This window comes from Watersipora subatra, chromosome 6 (genome assembly GCF_963576615.1).
Source record: "Watersipora subatra chromosome 6, tzWatSuba1.1, whole genome shotgun sequence".
In the NCBI taxonomy this organism is placed as follows: Eukaryota; Metazoa; Bryozoa; class Gymnolaemata; order Cheilostomatida; family Watersiporidae; genus Watersipora; species Watersipora subatra.
The window spans coordinates 17,079,946-17,097,239 of NC_088713.1; the positions used below are offsets into that span (position 1 = coordinate 17,079,946).

The 17,294-nt window shown below is 35.1% G+C and overlaps 2 protein-coding genes across 3 annotated transcripts in view; one reads left to right on the plus strand and one right to left on the minus strand.

Moving 5' to 3' along the window:
* Positions 1–3,267, plus strand: part of LOC137398917 (laminin subunit gamma-1-like) — a 67,834-nt gene extending 64,567 nt beyond the window's left edge. The window contains exons 29-33 of the mRNA XM_068085085.1: positions 177–311; positions 931–1,051; positions 1,870–1,967; positions 2,070–2,168; positions 2,500–3,267. Of these exons, the coding sequence (XP_067941186.1) occupies positions 177–311; positions 931–1,051; positions 1,870–1,967; positions 2,070–2,168; positions 2,500–2,622 (576 nt within the window). The 3' untranslated portion in view covers positions 2,623–3,267. The remainder of the gene's footprint in view (positions 1–176; positions 312–930; positions 1,052–1,869; positions 1,968–2,069; positions 2,169–2,499) is intronic.
* Positions 3,268–4,055: 788 nt separating this feature from the next.
* Positions 4,056–17,294, minus strand: part of LOC137398492 (protein FAM78B-like) — an 84,710-nt gene continuing 71,471 nt past the window's right edge. For both annotated transcript variants that reach the window (XM_068084606.1, XM_068084607.1), the window contains 6 exons: positions 16,756–16,901; positions 16,306–16,370; positions 13,562–13,742; positions 12,189–12,290; positions 5,345–5,472; positions 4,056–4,872 (listed from right to left, as the gene is read on the minus strand). In XM_068084606.1, coding sequence (XP_067940707.1) covers positions 4,810–4,872; positions 5,345–5,472; positions 12,189–12,290; positions 13,562–13,742; positions 16,306–16,370; positions 16,756–16,901 — 685 coding nt within the window. In that variant the 3' untranslated portion in view covers positions 4,056–4,809. The remainder of the gene's footprint in view (positions 4,873–5,344; positions 5,473–12,188; positions 12,291–13,561; positions 13,743–16,305; positions 16,371–16,755; positions 16,902–17,294) is intronic.

Here is a 17,294-nt window from a genome sequence, read left to right on the forward strand (position 1 = left end):
GGCGTTCAAATAGAGGCGGCGTTCAAGTAGAAGTTTTATGGTTTTAAAAAATTGGTTTCTATTTCATGGGTTTTCACCAATCGCAGGGTACGCCAGTCCCCATTAACCACGGAGAGTGAGGTATTATGAAGACGCCTCCCAGAGTTGTAGTTATGCTCATAGGCTTTATGCTGTAGAACGCTGCTAAGATTCTAGCTGAAGCACAGAAGGCCAAGGAGGCAGCGGATGCTGAATCAGCCATTACGGATATGCATGAGAAGAACCTTATGGAACTCGAAAAGAGGATTAACATGCTCGGCACACAGGAGGAGGTACTGAGGCTATCTGCCATCACTTTTTATGCCTCTGCTCTGTATCATCTCTATATGTTGATTACAGTTGACGCCATGTGGTGTTGATGGCTAGCTGGTATAATGTGTAGAGGTTGATTTTATAATTAATATTAAGACATTTACTGTAGCTGGTTTGATCTGTGAAGGTGTTTGCTCTAACTGTAACTGCTATGATGAGAGGTTTTTACTGTAGCTGATGCACTGTTGAGGTAGTTTGTAGCGGTTATAGTTTTGGGGGTTGTTGACTTTAGCTGGTAACATTGTAATGCATTAGCCTCAGTAGATTACACTTGTCTAACTACAGCAGTGTCAATCAAATATGGTATTAAATTCAGGTGCTGACTATAGTTTGTATCATTCTATGGTCTCTCCTATAGTCTGTATTTTATAGAAATGTTTATTTCAGTTGTAGTTGCGTTTATTTTTATTTCAAGTTAGGCTTGAGTTATTCTATGATGATGACTGCAGATGGCTGTATATGAGTTTTGTGTTGACAAACACAACATTATAGATTATTGCGTGAGCCATTAAGGGATTTTTCTGCCATGTTTTTATTGATGTTCGTGTTGTGTGTAAATGTAATATTTTTGTTACGCAGGAGAAAAAACTGGTCGAGGCAGTGCTTACTGAAGCTGAAAAAGCTCGTCGGTTGGCCAATGATACTGCTACTGAGCTCAAAGAGGACTCGGAAAAAGTAGATGATATCCTTGCTGCCTTGTGTGAGTACTTACCTTCCAGTTTTCTCTTCACACCGCTGACTCTGTGAGTAGTTACCTCTGACTAGTTCTCTCTTCACACTGCTGACTGTGTGTAGTTACCTCTAGTTCTCATTTCACACCGCTGACTCTGCGAGTAGTTACCTCTAATTCTCTCTTCACACCGCTGACTCTGAGTACTTACCTTCCCATTCTCTCTTCACACCGCTGACTCTGTGAGTAGTTACCTCTAATTCTCTCTTCACACCGCTGACTTTGTGAGTAGTTACCTCTAGTTCTCTCTTTACACCGCTGATTCTGAGTAGTTCCCTCCCAATTCTCTCTTCACACCGCTGACTCTGTGAGTAGTTAGTTACCTCTAATTCTCTCTTCACACCGCTGACTCTGAGTAGTTACCTTCCATATATATATATATATATAATATATATATATATATATATAATACATATATGTGATATGTAGGTCTGTTTTGCTACACTGCTGGACTGTGAACACCCCTTAACAATAGAGTGATACGTAGGTATGTTTTGTTACACTGCTGGACTGTGAACACCCTTTAACAATAGAGTGATACGTAGGTATGTTTTGTTACACTGCTGGACTGTGAACACCCCTTAACAATAGAGTGATATGGAGGTATGTTTTGTTACACTACTGGACTGTGAACACCCCTTAACAATAGAGTGATATGGAGGTATGTTTTGTTGCACTGCTGGACTGTGAACACCCCTTAACAATAGAGTGATACGTAGGTATGTTTTGTTACACCGCTGGTCCATGTGACAACAGGGAGACATTGAAGGTATGTTTTGTTGATACAGCTCAGCTACCCACTCTGAATACCACTGAGCTAGACCGACTTGAGATGGAAATAGAGATGCTGGAGGCTGACTATGAAGCTTCACAAATAGATAGTCAGGTATGTTTATCCTTTCTCTTTATGATTAGCTAGTTATCTCCCCTGTATGCCACATCTCTCCGTCAATGCTAGTAATACTCATCTTTTCTTCCATCCTAACAGTTGAAAACCCTGACAGAGTTCAGTAGCCTCCAGAGGCTTATGGGACAAACGCAGGCCAACTCACTGACTGAACTAGTCGCCGCTGTGGCTAACATCCAGGTTAGTGCATGATTACAATGTGAGCAGAGGCATTGCATGCCAGAACATTGATCTGTAGAGTACCTGCAACAACATGTCAAGTTTAGATACGTCTTCCGAAATATTTAGAGACTGAAGGCTTGCTCAGTCGGTATATGGGTGGTAGCATTATTTTTTCGCAAAGAGAAGTATTTAGCCTACAGACTTGGTCAAGTCCGCTGCTTTCCCTGGCTGTTCATTTAAGTATTTCTTCCGATCTAACATTTCCATTTCTACACATTTCTAAATTCTTCACGACCATTGAAAATTTGCCTTGATATTGCTTATATCTTACCCTTTTTTGCGCTTCTAGCTTATAGTGGAGACAATTCCGGATAACTCTACCTGCTTCACCCCGCCACTCCTAGAGCCCACATCTCCTGATAAGAAAAAAAGGAGGCGTCAGCGTAAACTCAGAAAAAGGCTCAGGCACTAGGGTTATAAAATCAGTAAAACTAAGGTTGGCTATTGAAGCCTACAATATGCCCTGGATAGAAAGTGCAATACATATTGACTTGTTGGATGTACGCTTGGTCCATTCATCAGCATTTATTAATGACACGAAATTTATATCGAAATCGAGTATTGTACCGTAGTTTTTCATATGAATATTTTAAACTGACTTGGCAGTTGATGGCGGGTAGTCTGACAGTTGATGGCATGTAGTCTGACAGTTGATGGCAGGTAGTCTGACAGTTGATGGCAAGTAGTTACTAGCAGGACTTAGATTAGTATTGATAGTACCGATTACTACATGATATTTTTAGCCATTTACATGTAATATGTACATGCATTTACATACGGTGGCTTTTTGTTAGTATATTTTCAGAATTTACCTGATTCCTATGGTTACTGTCTTCTTAGCAAATGCCACTGTAAATATCCTTTTCCATAAATAAATTGAGAATAATTCCTGTTTAAGTTATCCATAGAGTTGTGCAGGATTTCTTTCCACAACTAGTCTATTTATAGCGCTCTAATTGTCACACTTTTTTTAGCTTCAATATTTTCTCTCATATACTATTTCTAATTATTTTCAATAAATTTGGCAGCAGTCAGCTTCTTATACCTGCCATAAGTATCACCAGCGGTTCTTCGACTTTCTCCCAGACTTGGCCCTCAACCATTAAATTTTTTAAGCGATGCATTAATATCCAACCACGTTTTCACGCTAGAACCAGCCAGCCGTGATAATTTCATATATTTATATAATTCTTCATTTACTTCGTTTGACAATTATCATTTTAAGCATATCAAATACTATAAACCATTTTTATGCTAACATTGGTATTTTGGTAAACATTCAACCAGAAAGCATGCTGACTCACAAAAGTTTTGCATGTTTTGTGCATTTTCATCATGGCAAACGAAAGATAAATACACAAATACAGTTTCACCAACTTTATTAAGGATATCACTCTGAGATGACTAGCCCTATCATTTCAGTAACTAGTTATGTTTGTCTTGTCGGTATACCATTTGAAAAAAGAAGTTTGTAATGTTTTGTTTTTTTTAGTGCTAGATTGTCTCCACTTGTTAATATTAGCAGTTTTATTTCTCTTTTTTTCCTCCGGATCCCAGCTGGTTATGACAATACGCTGTGTAGCGCATGTGTTATAGTATCTACAACTCGTAAAAGTTTGTACGGAAAGACAACTCAATTTATAAGCTAAAGTCAGCTGTTAGCATAGGCTTTTATTCATCAAGTATTTTGGTAACACTTTTAACTAGTTTTCTGCAATTCCATATCTCAAAGTTACTACACTGACGTACCTGAGGCTATTACTTTGAGGTACCTGAGGATATCACTGTGAGGAACTTAGCTGAATATTTTCATGGTAGTCGATCAAAGGACAATAGAGGACAGGGTGCGGTCTACCTTGTGTATTTTACTATCAACTACATAAAGTAGAGTAAGGCAGACAAGCTTCAGCAGACGATACGGTTTCAAACTAAATCATGGCACTTGTGTTTTTGCTTAAAATAAATATAAATCATAAATTTGGCTTAAAATCCTATGACACCATCACAGAGAGCAAAAACAATTGGTCTAATACCAAAATAATATTAAATAATTCATGATGAAACGAGACAGTTGTGTGTCCTGAGCACCATATCGAAACCATGCAATAAAAAATATGGCGAAAATGAAAGAGAAAAATTTGAGAACCATAAGTTGAGCTTAATAAATATAGAATTGCACCACCACAACCACATGGCTACGGTGTGTGTAACAATACAGGAACATGCCTAACATAGGATGCACCACCACAGCCACATGGCTACGGTGTATGTAACGATACAGGAACATGCCTAACATAGGATGCACAACCAAATGGCTACGGTGTGTGTAACGATACAGGAACATGCCTAACATAGGATGGCGATAGCACAAAATAACAAGTAATTGCTTTATTGTATTTGTCAACAACTGATACCCGATTGAGAGTGGCAACAAACGATTAAAGCACTTTTATTGGCTAATTGATATACGTCAAGATACGGATAGATTATCTTAGTCTGTCTTTCTAGATCTTTCCGTCTCGTAAGTATATCATTTAAAAAGAATAAAGTTTGTAACGCTTGGCGCTGTTTTTTATTAATGTTGGGTTGTCTCCACTTGTTAAAGTTCGGCGTTTTCCTTCTCTTTTTTCTCATCTGGATTCCACTTGGCTGGAACGATGACCTGCATAATGTATATATATATTATGTGCTACTAATAAAGGTTTGTACAGAAAGATAACTCCGAAATATGCAACAAGTTTACGGAAATCAGAAAGAACTAAAAGAGAATAAAAATTACTATTTTGATGTTGATTTAGTTATTTTTATCATGTTTCCAAAACAAAATTTTCAGCAGCTGCTCTCTCATTGAAATGTTTTAGCCTTGGCTTTATGTAAAATAGTTTTGGAATATATTTGAAGTCTGGTCACAGCTGATTTTGGGGTTCACACACTATCAAAGATAGGGGAACTGGTTGGTCTGAGCAACAATGTAGAGTAATATTGGATGCCCTGTTTGGCATGCCGTAGGAGGGCTGGAACCACTGATCTGCCATTTGGCAGTCAAGAGTGCTCACCACAACTACATTAAGAAAAACTCAAAATGGACTCAGATACTTTTTATACGCTGTTGATAGTGTCAGTGTTGAACTCACCGCAGGCGGGGCACTACCCATGGCTGGATACCATATGAGATTCTGCGCAGAGTTGGCATTTGGAGGTTGGAGGGCACAAGGAACAATTTCTACATTATAGTTGAGTATACTAGGCTGCGTCTGGATTCCTACAACAACATAATCCTGATAACCTTTCCTACTGCGATGAATGTAACAAAATTTAAGGTGAAATACTTACTCTTTTAGCAAAGGCTAAAAACTTCACCCATGTAGATTAAAAATTAGATTTCACTAGCAGGTCCCATAAAAATTTCACAGTTGTGTATTCTTTGTTTAGTTGCCATTCTTCAATACATGTCATGGACAGCTCATGTTAGTCTTCGCTTGACTGTTAATGAAGCTCAGAAACTCATGTTGACTTTTTTCCCATTTTTTAATTTTCCGTCTTCGCTGCCTTCTTCCTTTTTTCACATTGAGAGTAAACAATTAGATATATATAACAATATATATACAGTCAAACATGGATAACTCGGCCACGGATAGCTCGAAAACATGGTTAATTCGAACAGTTTCTTTGGTCCGTTCCCACGTATTGATAAATTGCTATAGATAACTCGAACTCAACACTGTTAATTCGAACTGTTTTTTTGCCCAACGGCTACCGAAACGGTTGTTATCGCTTTAGAAAATCACTTTATTCAAAGCCATAGAGGTAAACCTCATCTTTTCGTAATTCATAAGCGTTGTTATTACCACCATCGGCAAAATAATTTTGTCAACGACTTTTCTAAAGGTTTGGTCAAATTTGATTTATACTGCTATACGATTAATAGCACGGGCTTGCCGGGTCACGCGCGCAAGGATATTCGCCACGCACATACAAAACAAAAACAGCATGTTGTTTTGTATGTGCGTGGCGAAAATCCTTGAGTGCGTGACCCGGCTAGCCCGTGACGAATAGTTTTCCGACGTTGATTCCGTGTTGAATCAACGTCGGAATGTTGAATGTTTAAAACGTCTTAAAATTGTTTTTTATTAAACGTATACGTTGTCTTAGCTAAAAAAACTATTCATCGTTTGACCTAAACACAGAATACGTGTGTACATTCAACAAGTATCCATTCAAAAAGCGTGAGTGATATACAATGTACCGTTAAACCTCGTAAAACTTTTAATTGAACTGCCTCGGAGTGTTGCTCTTAACGAATCCCAGGTAAAGTAAGAGATTTTTCTTTGGTAACTTTTTCTTGAAGTTGCATAAACTTCAAGAAAAGTCGGCAAAATTGATCGTGGGTAAAACGCTCAAAAGAAAAAGATGTCTTTTCTTTTGAGCATTTCAACAACGATCAAGTTTTGCCAATGTCAATCTAAAAAAACGTCCTGGCAATAACATCACCTCAAACAACAAACCAATCTCAAGTGATAGAAAAATCTCTATACTTTTTGATAAAAACGTTTTAAACTTTACATTAGAAGCATTTAATTTGAAACAAGCCATTTGTGCTTTTGATTTATATTATAGCTTGCATATGTACATGTATCTACTAATAAATAAGTAAATACATGGACTTGTGACAGTGCTCTGATAACTTGAATGCTCTGATAATTCGAACACTTTTGCTCGGTCCCGTGAAGTTCGAGTTATCCATGTTTGACTGTATATATTATATACATAATATATATTATATATACATGTATTATATACATATATATTATATAATATATATAAATATATTATATTATATATTATTATATATAATATATATTAACTATAAATATTATATATAATATATATAAATATTATATATTGTCATGTATATAATTATATATAATATATATAATAATATATATTATTATATACCAAATATATATATAAAATATAATCAAGAGTTCGCTAGGAAGATTCTTGACACGTTTTTGAAAAGCACAAAACTTGGAGGTCGCTGCTTCTAAAAGTTAGCTAAATTAAAGCTATATATAGCTTTTGTATTTGTGACCCAGGCAGTCAGAATGTACAATCGTGCTAAAACCACATTTTTGAGTTATTTAAAGAATTGAAATCAGCAAATTCTGAGGATTTTAATGCATTTAAAATTTTTTAAATCGGATTATTTATGCCCAGGTTATGCAAGATTTAGTAGAGAAGGTCTCGTGATGAACTAAAACTGTTGTTTTGCGTTTAAGCAGGATAAAGTTGGTGATTCATGAACTGTAAATCATGGTATTTGTTTACAAATCAAAATGCCATAGCAACCGACCACTTAATCTCAACCTATATTGATGAAACCTGGCATTACCTACAATGAAACCCTGAAAAAAATGATGGTTGCATTTTTATTCCAATTCGATTGACGGTTGACCTCCCAAAGGTCATGGCAAGGTTAACAATATATGTGGCTAAATGAGTTTTTCATTAAAAGGGTATGCTTCAAACTGGGCACTTCTCATCAAGCTATAATGCTATGACTGCATATAATGACAGTCCAACAACTTAACAAAGGGTTGGAAGTGCATTCAGATTTGTCTACCTATACAGAAGGTCATGGTAAGGTCAATGAAAAGTGACAACAGGGGGCATCAGGATGCGGAAATATCAACCCATCAAGTGACCATTCAATCTAGAGCTCTTTTTATGTAGTTTAACACTCACACAGTGTAGCACGAGTACGCTGCAGAGATTTATTGTAGTGCATTGGAGGGGTTTGTTTATTATGCTAGTGACAATTTGTCCCAACACAACCATATTCAATGTTTCCTTTGGTAATTTTTGATACACAGTTCTAATGAGGCTTAATTGTTCAGATGACATAAAACTAGCGCATAATTCCCTACATTTGCACCCATTTATTAGTTTGATGTCAACAGCTAGAATAAGAATGTTATCAGCAGTGATAGGCTGATCTTTGACACGCAGTAATTTGATTTAATTCATTAGGATGACCGTTATTACTCGCATTATCGTTAGCAGCCTCATATTGCGTAAGAAGCTGTATTTCTAAGGTTGCCCTATTATCACAACCCTCGCTCATCATCGCTTTCACTATGATCTGAGGCAGCTGACTCAGATTATAAGTAGAAATACTCATCTAAATTAATAGCAGCAACGAGCCGTAATTTTTGCGATGGTTTTATTTTGTTCTAGCCTGAAGCATCAAAACAGGAAATAGCCACATACATGCGCGCACCCGTAGTTAGAGCCTATATTTATGATCTTGGGTTATGAAAAATTCCATAGCAACCACCGATATGGGCATAGTTAAATGGCAATTATGGCTTTTTGATTGGTCAGACACAAAAATAAACAGGACCACGTGAAAGAGCAGGGTTTAATGCACTATAAACCACGGTTTACTAAAATAGTGACGGTGAATCCTACAATAGCGTAAAGCACGCTTACCGTGCTATTGTGAACAATCCAATTACCGCACGATTGTACATTCTGACGGCCGGGGTCACATTTGTGATACCATAATTTTTCCTATTCAATTACTGAAGAGCATTACAAATAAGAAACACATCAGCACCTTGGCAGTCGAGTGTGTCGAGAGTGATCGATCATCAGGTATGTTGATGATATACAAAAGGCAACTATCTGCACAGTTATGCTGAAACATCAAAAGACGGTCGATTGGCCTAAGTGTCAGAGTGCTGGTCTACTTAGGTGAATGTAGAGAGTACGATTCAGGCTTATAACAAACTTATCTCCACCTGTAACCGTGACACACAGCAAACACCCACGCTTTTGTATTAATACGGTAGACTAGCTATTGCCAAATGGGGGATCTAGATCCAGATGCGGATCTGTATAGTTTTTTTGTGGATCTTCCAAGTTGGCTGTTAAACAATATTCTTGAAGTATTTTTTTAAAAAATTGGTTTAAAAAAAGTTTCTGTAAACCTTTTTAGAATTCTTGTAAATTCATGATTGTTTTCATTGGTATCAGACATATTTGTCAAAGCACATTCAATCAGTGATTTTTAGTCAAATTATGTATATAAACAAAGTTTTTTAAAATTGCATTTGACGCTTTATTTTAATATGTACACAAATAATTGAATGGCAAAAAAGAAAAATGCACATCTTCAGCTTGTTGTGGATCTTTAATTTGTCAGATTTGGCTGTAGCAGATCATGACCAAAATCATTTGGCCATTCCTGCTGAGTAGACGCTTCTATAACGTATACCTCCTATAATTCAAGACTACCTTCTATATTCCAAATTCGAGATAATAGAAAGAGTTTATGGGAAGTTTTTGCTTTGAACAACGTTAATAATTCCATATAAAGTAAAGTGTCAAATCGGGCAAGCTCTCAAATTCTATTTGAATGTTAATCAATCTCGCTGCACTTGTGAGAAAAAAAAACGACGCCCATATAAAGCTATATCTATTATATATATAACTTTCGCAAAATTCAAGTTCGTCATGATAGATTGTCATATTATGATGATCTATGACAAACTTGAATGTTATGAAAAATAAAAAATTATGGTATCACAAATACAAAAGCTCTATATATGCAGAAATGGCTAAATGATTTTGGTCATGATCTGCTACAGCCAAATCTGACAAATTAAAGATCCACAACGAGCTGAAGATGTGCATTTTTCTTTTTTGCTGTATATAAACATTCAATTATTTGTGTACATATTAAAAAAAAAGCGTCAAATGTAATTTTAAAAAACTTTGTTTATTTACATAATTTGACTAAGAATCATTGAATGAATGTGCTTTAATAAGTCGACACATATTATGTGTCGACAAAACAGAAAAGCTGCGGCGCAATTATTCATAAATACAAAGGCGATCGATTGGTGTAAGTGTTACGGCGTCGGTTTACTAATCTTAATGTGACAAGTTGGAGCGTCGTTGAAAGTTCTCTTTCATCCTAACCTCAACCCCTAGATAGAGATAGACGAAGAGTAAGTAGTACCGCTTTTTTATAGTAAAATATTTCGTTTGCTTTACTGTAGGTGTATAAAATATTTGTTACTAGTTTTACTTTGCAGATTAGAGCTTGCTATTTAGGAAAAATAAGCAAATCGTTGTAAATAAACGTCGAAGATGTGCACTCCCCATCAACTTATTGTAAAAATTACCGCAAATGTGGTCTATAAAGCCTGTAATATTTGTTCAGAAAAAGGAGAAAAGTTGTCGATGAAAACCAATAATACTGCATTACTGTACAGCCCACAAATTAGAAGATTAAGTCAAGTAATCTTTGTATGGCCAAAGGGGTGAGTTTGAAAAGATCTTGGAATGGATTCGGCAATTTACATGTATTTTACTGTTAGTATGACGTAAATTGCCTATATCGTAAACGTTCCTGGAGTAGATTATTTACGTTGTAGGAGCGCCTACCGTACACAGATTTTTCTTCTTTTCTCAGAAGGTCCAAGTTTTATGAAGGCGACCCTATGCACTGATTAAAGGAAAGCTTTAATATCTGTATACAATTTGAAAAGATTACACGCGAGTTTTTTTGCTAATTTTAACCACGAATAATAAAGGGAGCGTAGATGGTAGGTTGAATTTAAAGGAAAACTCAATGTTCTAAAATAGTCAATGATCAAATATGACAAAAAATTTAATTAAGAAAAAACATGTTGAACTGAATTTAACCCTGACGGCTGGTGTTCCGGCATCTACATGGCTCTGTTTACAGATGCCGTTTCTAAGTAACATCATAAACCATTCAAATTAATTCTTGCACAGGGTGCTAGAAAAAAAATCTATATTAAAAATACATGTAGTTAGATATGCTTCCGTTTCTAATCGTTTTCAAATATCTTTATCTATCTATATCCTTCAGTATAATAACAATTTTACCGGGACTTTGCAAAAAAATTGATATGCCTCGTTTGTTAGTATGTTATGGATAGTTGTGATGCAGATGAAGAGTTATAGGATACTAAACATAATTTTGAAGATGATTTCGATTCATAAAACAAAGATGAATTTTTGCTTGATCGATATGATGCTATCGTAAAGTTTTTTAGACGTTTTTAAAATTGTACAAATTTTTATGGTTTCAACTGGAAGTGTGAAACACATTTTTTTTCCATTTGGTGATGTTTGCTGTGTGTTGCTGGACTTTTTTACCAGTGTTTTACCAAATATCATTGGATTATGAGCATATTCAGATATACATGTATTTAATAAAAATTCCTATCCTTCAACAAATCGCACAGGGATAATGATATACAATGACAAGGACGGTCAGGGTTCAAAGGGTTAATTTCTTTGAGTGTCTGACAACAGTCAATGAAAAGCAACCAAAAACAATTTTGAAATAATATTCTCATATTATTTTGCCATAATTTAAAGCCTGATTCACTTGCCACTCCCAACGCAGCACTAGGGATACACTTGCCACTCCCAACGCAGCACTAGGGATACAGATGTGATGCCAAAGTTTCTGCACTTTCAACAACTTGTTTGAATACAGTATTCTTAAAATGTGGTAATGTACTAAAGTCAAGCGAGACGACTTTCGTAAGACGATGTCTTTTAGGCCTAAGCACTTCTCGTTTCATCTTTAAACCGCTTTCCGTATCAGCCCATGTTTGAATGCTTACACTGTTTACTGACCTCTGTCACACAGGTGTTTAAAATTTATATATCTGTGGTCTATATGACTAGTAAAGCAAACCAGTTGTGATAAGATAACTCCAAGGAGAAGCATTCTATAAACTAAGCTGAGAAATATGAAAATATAAGGTTAAATAAGACATCCGAAGTTAGCTTTTTTTAGATTTTCCATAATTTTCACTATAAACTTATACAAGTTATATGTAGTGAAGCAAACCAGGAAACTAAAAAAAATTCAATTTTTAAATTTAATTCATTTGGATTTTTACAAGTTTCATTTTTGAAAAATCTCACCTGTACCGAGGAGACGAGCTCGATGCCCAAGTGGCTGGGAGGGATCAACTGATATCTCTAAATGCATCGTCCATCGTATCGTTTTCAGTATGTATATTTGGTCTGCAAAACATTTCATGCAAAACAAGGAGAATAAAACAGCCAAAAGATGAGCTAGAAATGATGATCATATGAGCTGATATTTTATACTACTCTAGTGCGCTGTGAGAGATCGTCACGTGTAATATGTATGTGCACAATTAATCTTTGACATGAAAAACTGGTGGAATGGTGTAGTGGTAATGAATTTAGCTTCAAATCTGAAATATGTATCCGATTCCCGTGTGGAGCAATCTTTTTCCCTACTGCTCTTAGCGTGGTTTTGGACAGACAGACAAACATATGAACAGACGGACATGAATCTTATTATAGTAAAGACAACGGGTAGTAATGCAGATACGGATGCACTTTTCACATTTTTTATGACATCAACAACCAGCTTAGTGTATCAGTTTTGTTCAGAGCTCCTTTGCATTGCTTGCATCTCATTGGCTAATTCTGCTACTGATGAGTCCACTTTTTGCATTTGCAGAGTTACCAAAGCCACTCAGTGAGCTTTACTATAACCACTTTGGTGACTACGAAAACTAGAAAGAAATAGCCATAAATAGCAATAGACGAATAAATCATCAGAAAAAATGTTAGCATTTATAATTAGCCTGGAAAGCATCCGATGCATTTAAGAGCCTATCAGAAAACTAGCCAAATATACGATCTTGATGAGAAACTATGTTTGATAAAGTGATAAATAGATACTAGCCAATAAGATATTGTTTACAAGTCTTTGCCCTTGTTTTTGCCAGCGTGGTTTCAATTTCCATTGCCCAAGCTTTTTGTAATGTCATTGCAATACAATGTAATTGCAACTGTCATTGCCATTACAACTGTTATTGCCATAGCAGCTGTTATTATCATTCCATCTGTCATTAGCATAGCAACTATCATCGCCATGGCAACTATCATTGCCATAGCAACTGTTATTACCATTACAACTGTCATTACAATGTCAACTGTCATTGCCATGGCAACTATCATTGCCATGGCAATTGTCTCTACCATGGCAACTGTTATTACTATGCCAACTGTTATTACCATAGCAACTACCATTACTGCAGGATTTGTAATCACCATATTCTTTGCTAGTTTCACCTCCATTGCTGTTGTTACTGCCATTGTCCCAGTATCCATCACTAGTACTATATTAAAATTACTAACACTTCAGAAATCCCAAAGTAACTGTTTTAAAAACTTTGTAAATCTTGAAAGCAAGTGCTAAGTAAAATATACTTGTATATAGCAAATACTATTGGTCACTGATGTTATTGATATCTCACTTGTGTCCACCGACTTGGCAACGAGCCAAGTGTAGAATCCCTGAGTCCTTCGTACGTGGGTGAGGGCAGGTGTTCTGTGGTTCCGCAGAGGCACTGACCACGTTATGTGTGGATAAAAGTTGTCATTCATAGTGACTGTGACGTTCTGCTCACTCTTAGTGGGCCCGGTGACCGTTACGACCTACAGACAGAAAGTTATACTTCTTAAGTTTTGGTATACGATACTTTATGTGTACATAAGCTAAAATGCGAGGTTTTGCATACACTGTCTTTGTAACATCTAACCCTTTCACTACCGTATGCGCAGTTATGCAAAATCCATGGTCGACTGCCGATGCGCATTTATGCGAAATCTATGGCCGACTGCCATATGCGCATTTTTGCGGATTTCCAAGTAATTGCGTAGCTACTTAGTTTTATTATTCATAACCAATGATCTTTAGTATCTCTATGGTATTGACAGTGTTTTCCGAAAGATTTTCTATAAAATTAGCCCAAATTCGTAAAGCAGCTTTAATTCTTTGTTTGGGCATGTCCAACTCAAAAACAAACTTTTTTTTTGACATTCAAACTATTTAGTGTTATTAGGGCTTTCTTAAGTACATACCTAGTTAGAAAATGAAGAATTACTTACGTTGATGACATTATAGTCGATTCAAATTTAGAATTAATTGAATTTTCCGATAATGAAAGTGACATCACTTTCATTATCACCAATGAAATTGATTATCACTTTCATTGGTGATAATGAAAGTGATGTCACTTTCATTATCACTAAGTAGCAGCACTGACTCTGATGGTGGTGAAAGTAATAGTTTTGTAAGAATAACGAACATTGTAGAGGATCGTAATAGCTTTGTAGCAACCATAGTTTCACATAGCTGTAGTAATGTGAATGATATAGATACATTAAAACTTTTGCATAGGTCTGTTTGCTAACATGTTGGCAACATAAAATATGTTACAAAACTTTTTTTAGGATGGGGATTGAAATTGAAAAACATTGTATCCATATCATGCAGCAAAATCGGCAATTTTTAATAAAATGGCTAGTAGTAGACCGAAAACTAAATTTGTACATGGATGGCCGTGAAAGGATCAAAAAACTTAAATAAATAAATAAAATGTAAGTAATATTAACCACGAGTTCATAAATATTAAAAGCTGTGTGCGGCTTTAGCAGGCGTCGTCAAAGCGTTTCTGATAAGTGAGTAGTTCATTAATAAGCCATTATATCTGTACTTAAACACAAGCAATCAATCTGCTGGTCACATTGATCAAATACAGAATGCTTACAGCCCATTCTGAGACAAGTTTCACTATGCAAAACTGTTAAAATTTAATCACAATTTTTTTTAAATGACCAGCCATCACAGATACGGATGTTTTGCAAATCATGGCTCTGTGAACTCCTGATGTTTATTGACTTACTAATAATACTAGTGACAATGATTATGTTATTTTTAATAATATCAATAATACTACTAATAATAAAAATATTTTGAAACAATTCATCAAACAGGGCTACTAGGAACTGCCCAGATTCTAAAAAAAACTCTTCAGTAGAAAGAATCATTAAAGTGATAATCCTTTGACTTTAAGCTAAGGCCCGGCTCACTTTCTACTAACCACTTGGTTGTGAAAACAGTTTTCTATAATATTAATAATAATAATAATAATGCCATAGCTTATGATAATGATAATAACTCTTTCTGATCAAAGGACGCTTAAGATGTTACTCAAATTAGTATGGAAAGGGATAGAAAGTGTTTGATTTTATTTCGCAGAGCACTTGTAGACTGGCATTAACTAAAGTAAAACTTTATTTTGAATAATTTTAAAGACCAAAATTGTTTTTATAGGCCTTGAGATTCAAAAGTCATGACAACTTAACTGCACCATTATCAAAAATTAAATTTTACAGACTATTTAGTTACATCTGAATAAAAACATTAATTGGGTAGCAAAAGATTCAAATTTTGTTCAAATTCAACCCATTTAAATGGTGATATGCATAACAGCGCTTGTACTAACAAAAATTAGCTTGCAGTAGACTTGTATTTCCTAACAAAAAGTGCTTTCAAAATTAAATATGAAACTAATAACCCAATAATCATATTCATTTTAAAATGTGTTTTTCCGCTATTTAAAATATAATTGTAAAACAAATTTTCTCCAAAGTTTTGTTAGTTAGACAAGTAGATATCAAACTAGCTAACCAAAGCAACAATAATTTGTGTTTGTCCTTGACCTGCCCTCCTGCTCATGACTAAGTACGCCGAGGGATTAAACATTATTCCTGATTAAAATATAGCTACCTATCCAATAATAATAATAATAATAATGATAATCATAATGATAATAGGCGGAGGTGGAAGTGAACATGTCTTTTGAGACTATACAGAAAACAGCCATCTTAGGAACAGCTCACATTTTGAGAAAAGACCTCTCTTAGTGGAATTGAGGAAGATGTTGGATCCTTTGGCCTTTTGTAAAGGCCCGGACTCAGCACGGACTAAAACCAGTCACCTACCACAACACGACTGTGAAGAAAAACTCTGGTAACAGTAATAATAATGATAATAATACTAACAATAACAATAATAGCAATAATAATAATAACAATGATAACAATGATAATAATAGGTTTTTCTTAAGTAGTAGACTCTGCCTTCAATCATAATATGAAGTCAATCTAGTACTATTTAATAAATATTTTTCAGACGATATCAAGAGAGACGTACCTCTGTACGGGAACCATACCAAGGGTAGTTCCGACCATCAGAATCACTAATCATCATGTATCCACCTGCAAACACCAATACTGCATTAGAGATGGGCTTAAAAGACATATTATATAATATCTTATAGTATTATATTGTTTTTTATATTCTATTGTATTATGTTGTGTTGCATTATGTTATATTACACTATTTTATACTAACTTTAAGATGTTAATACATGTATATTACATATATGTTATTACATGTATATCCTTAGTGTTATATCACTATTTGACTTTACCTTTATTATACATTATTATAATACATTATACATTATTTTAATTACATTTTATTATATTATGTCAAGCTGTAATATAATATATATTACATTACGCTATATTATACTATTTTTAGTACCCTTAACTTGTATTAAATTATATTATAAGATAATTTATTGTGTTCATGTTGTACCTGTTTTCAATTCTGGGAATTCCCAACTAGACACGCCGTATGGCCCATAAGTGTTAAGGAAAACCATATCTGTGCACGCCTGGATCCAGCCAACCTGCCATGTCTCCTTTTCTGGAATCTGTGGTATTCGCACACTCGCTGATGCCCTGCATAACATAAATTTTATTTATGCACATAAATATATCTGCAATTAAATGTCTATGACCAACTCTTTAGATACCTGTAATCACCTTTTTATTAATGCATTAATAATCTATATATATATGCGCTATAATCTACAAAATATAAATATAGAATACTAATACAATATTAATGCTGCCTCTGTTCAGCGAAAGATCCTCAACTATCACAAAGCTGACAAACACAAATGGCTGCAAATGTTCATAAGAAACTAAAACCCTCCTAGAATAATTAATATACATAGTTAAAAGTTCTTTTGTGATGACTTCATTGTTAAATGAGTGAAATTTTGCTGAGTTGTTTAATCGCAGTTTTTGTTACAGGCGAGTTTTTTTACTTTCGCTCAAACTCGTCAAAAG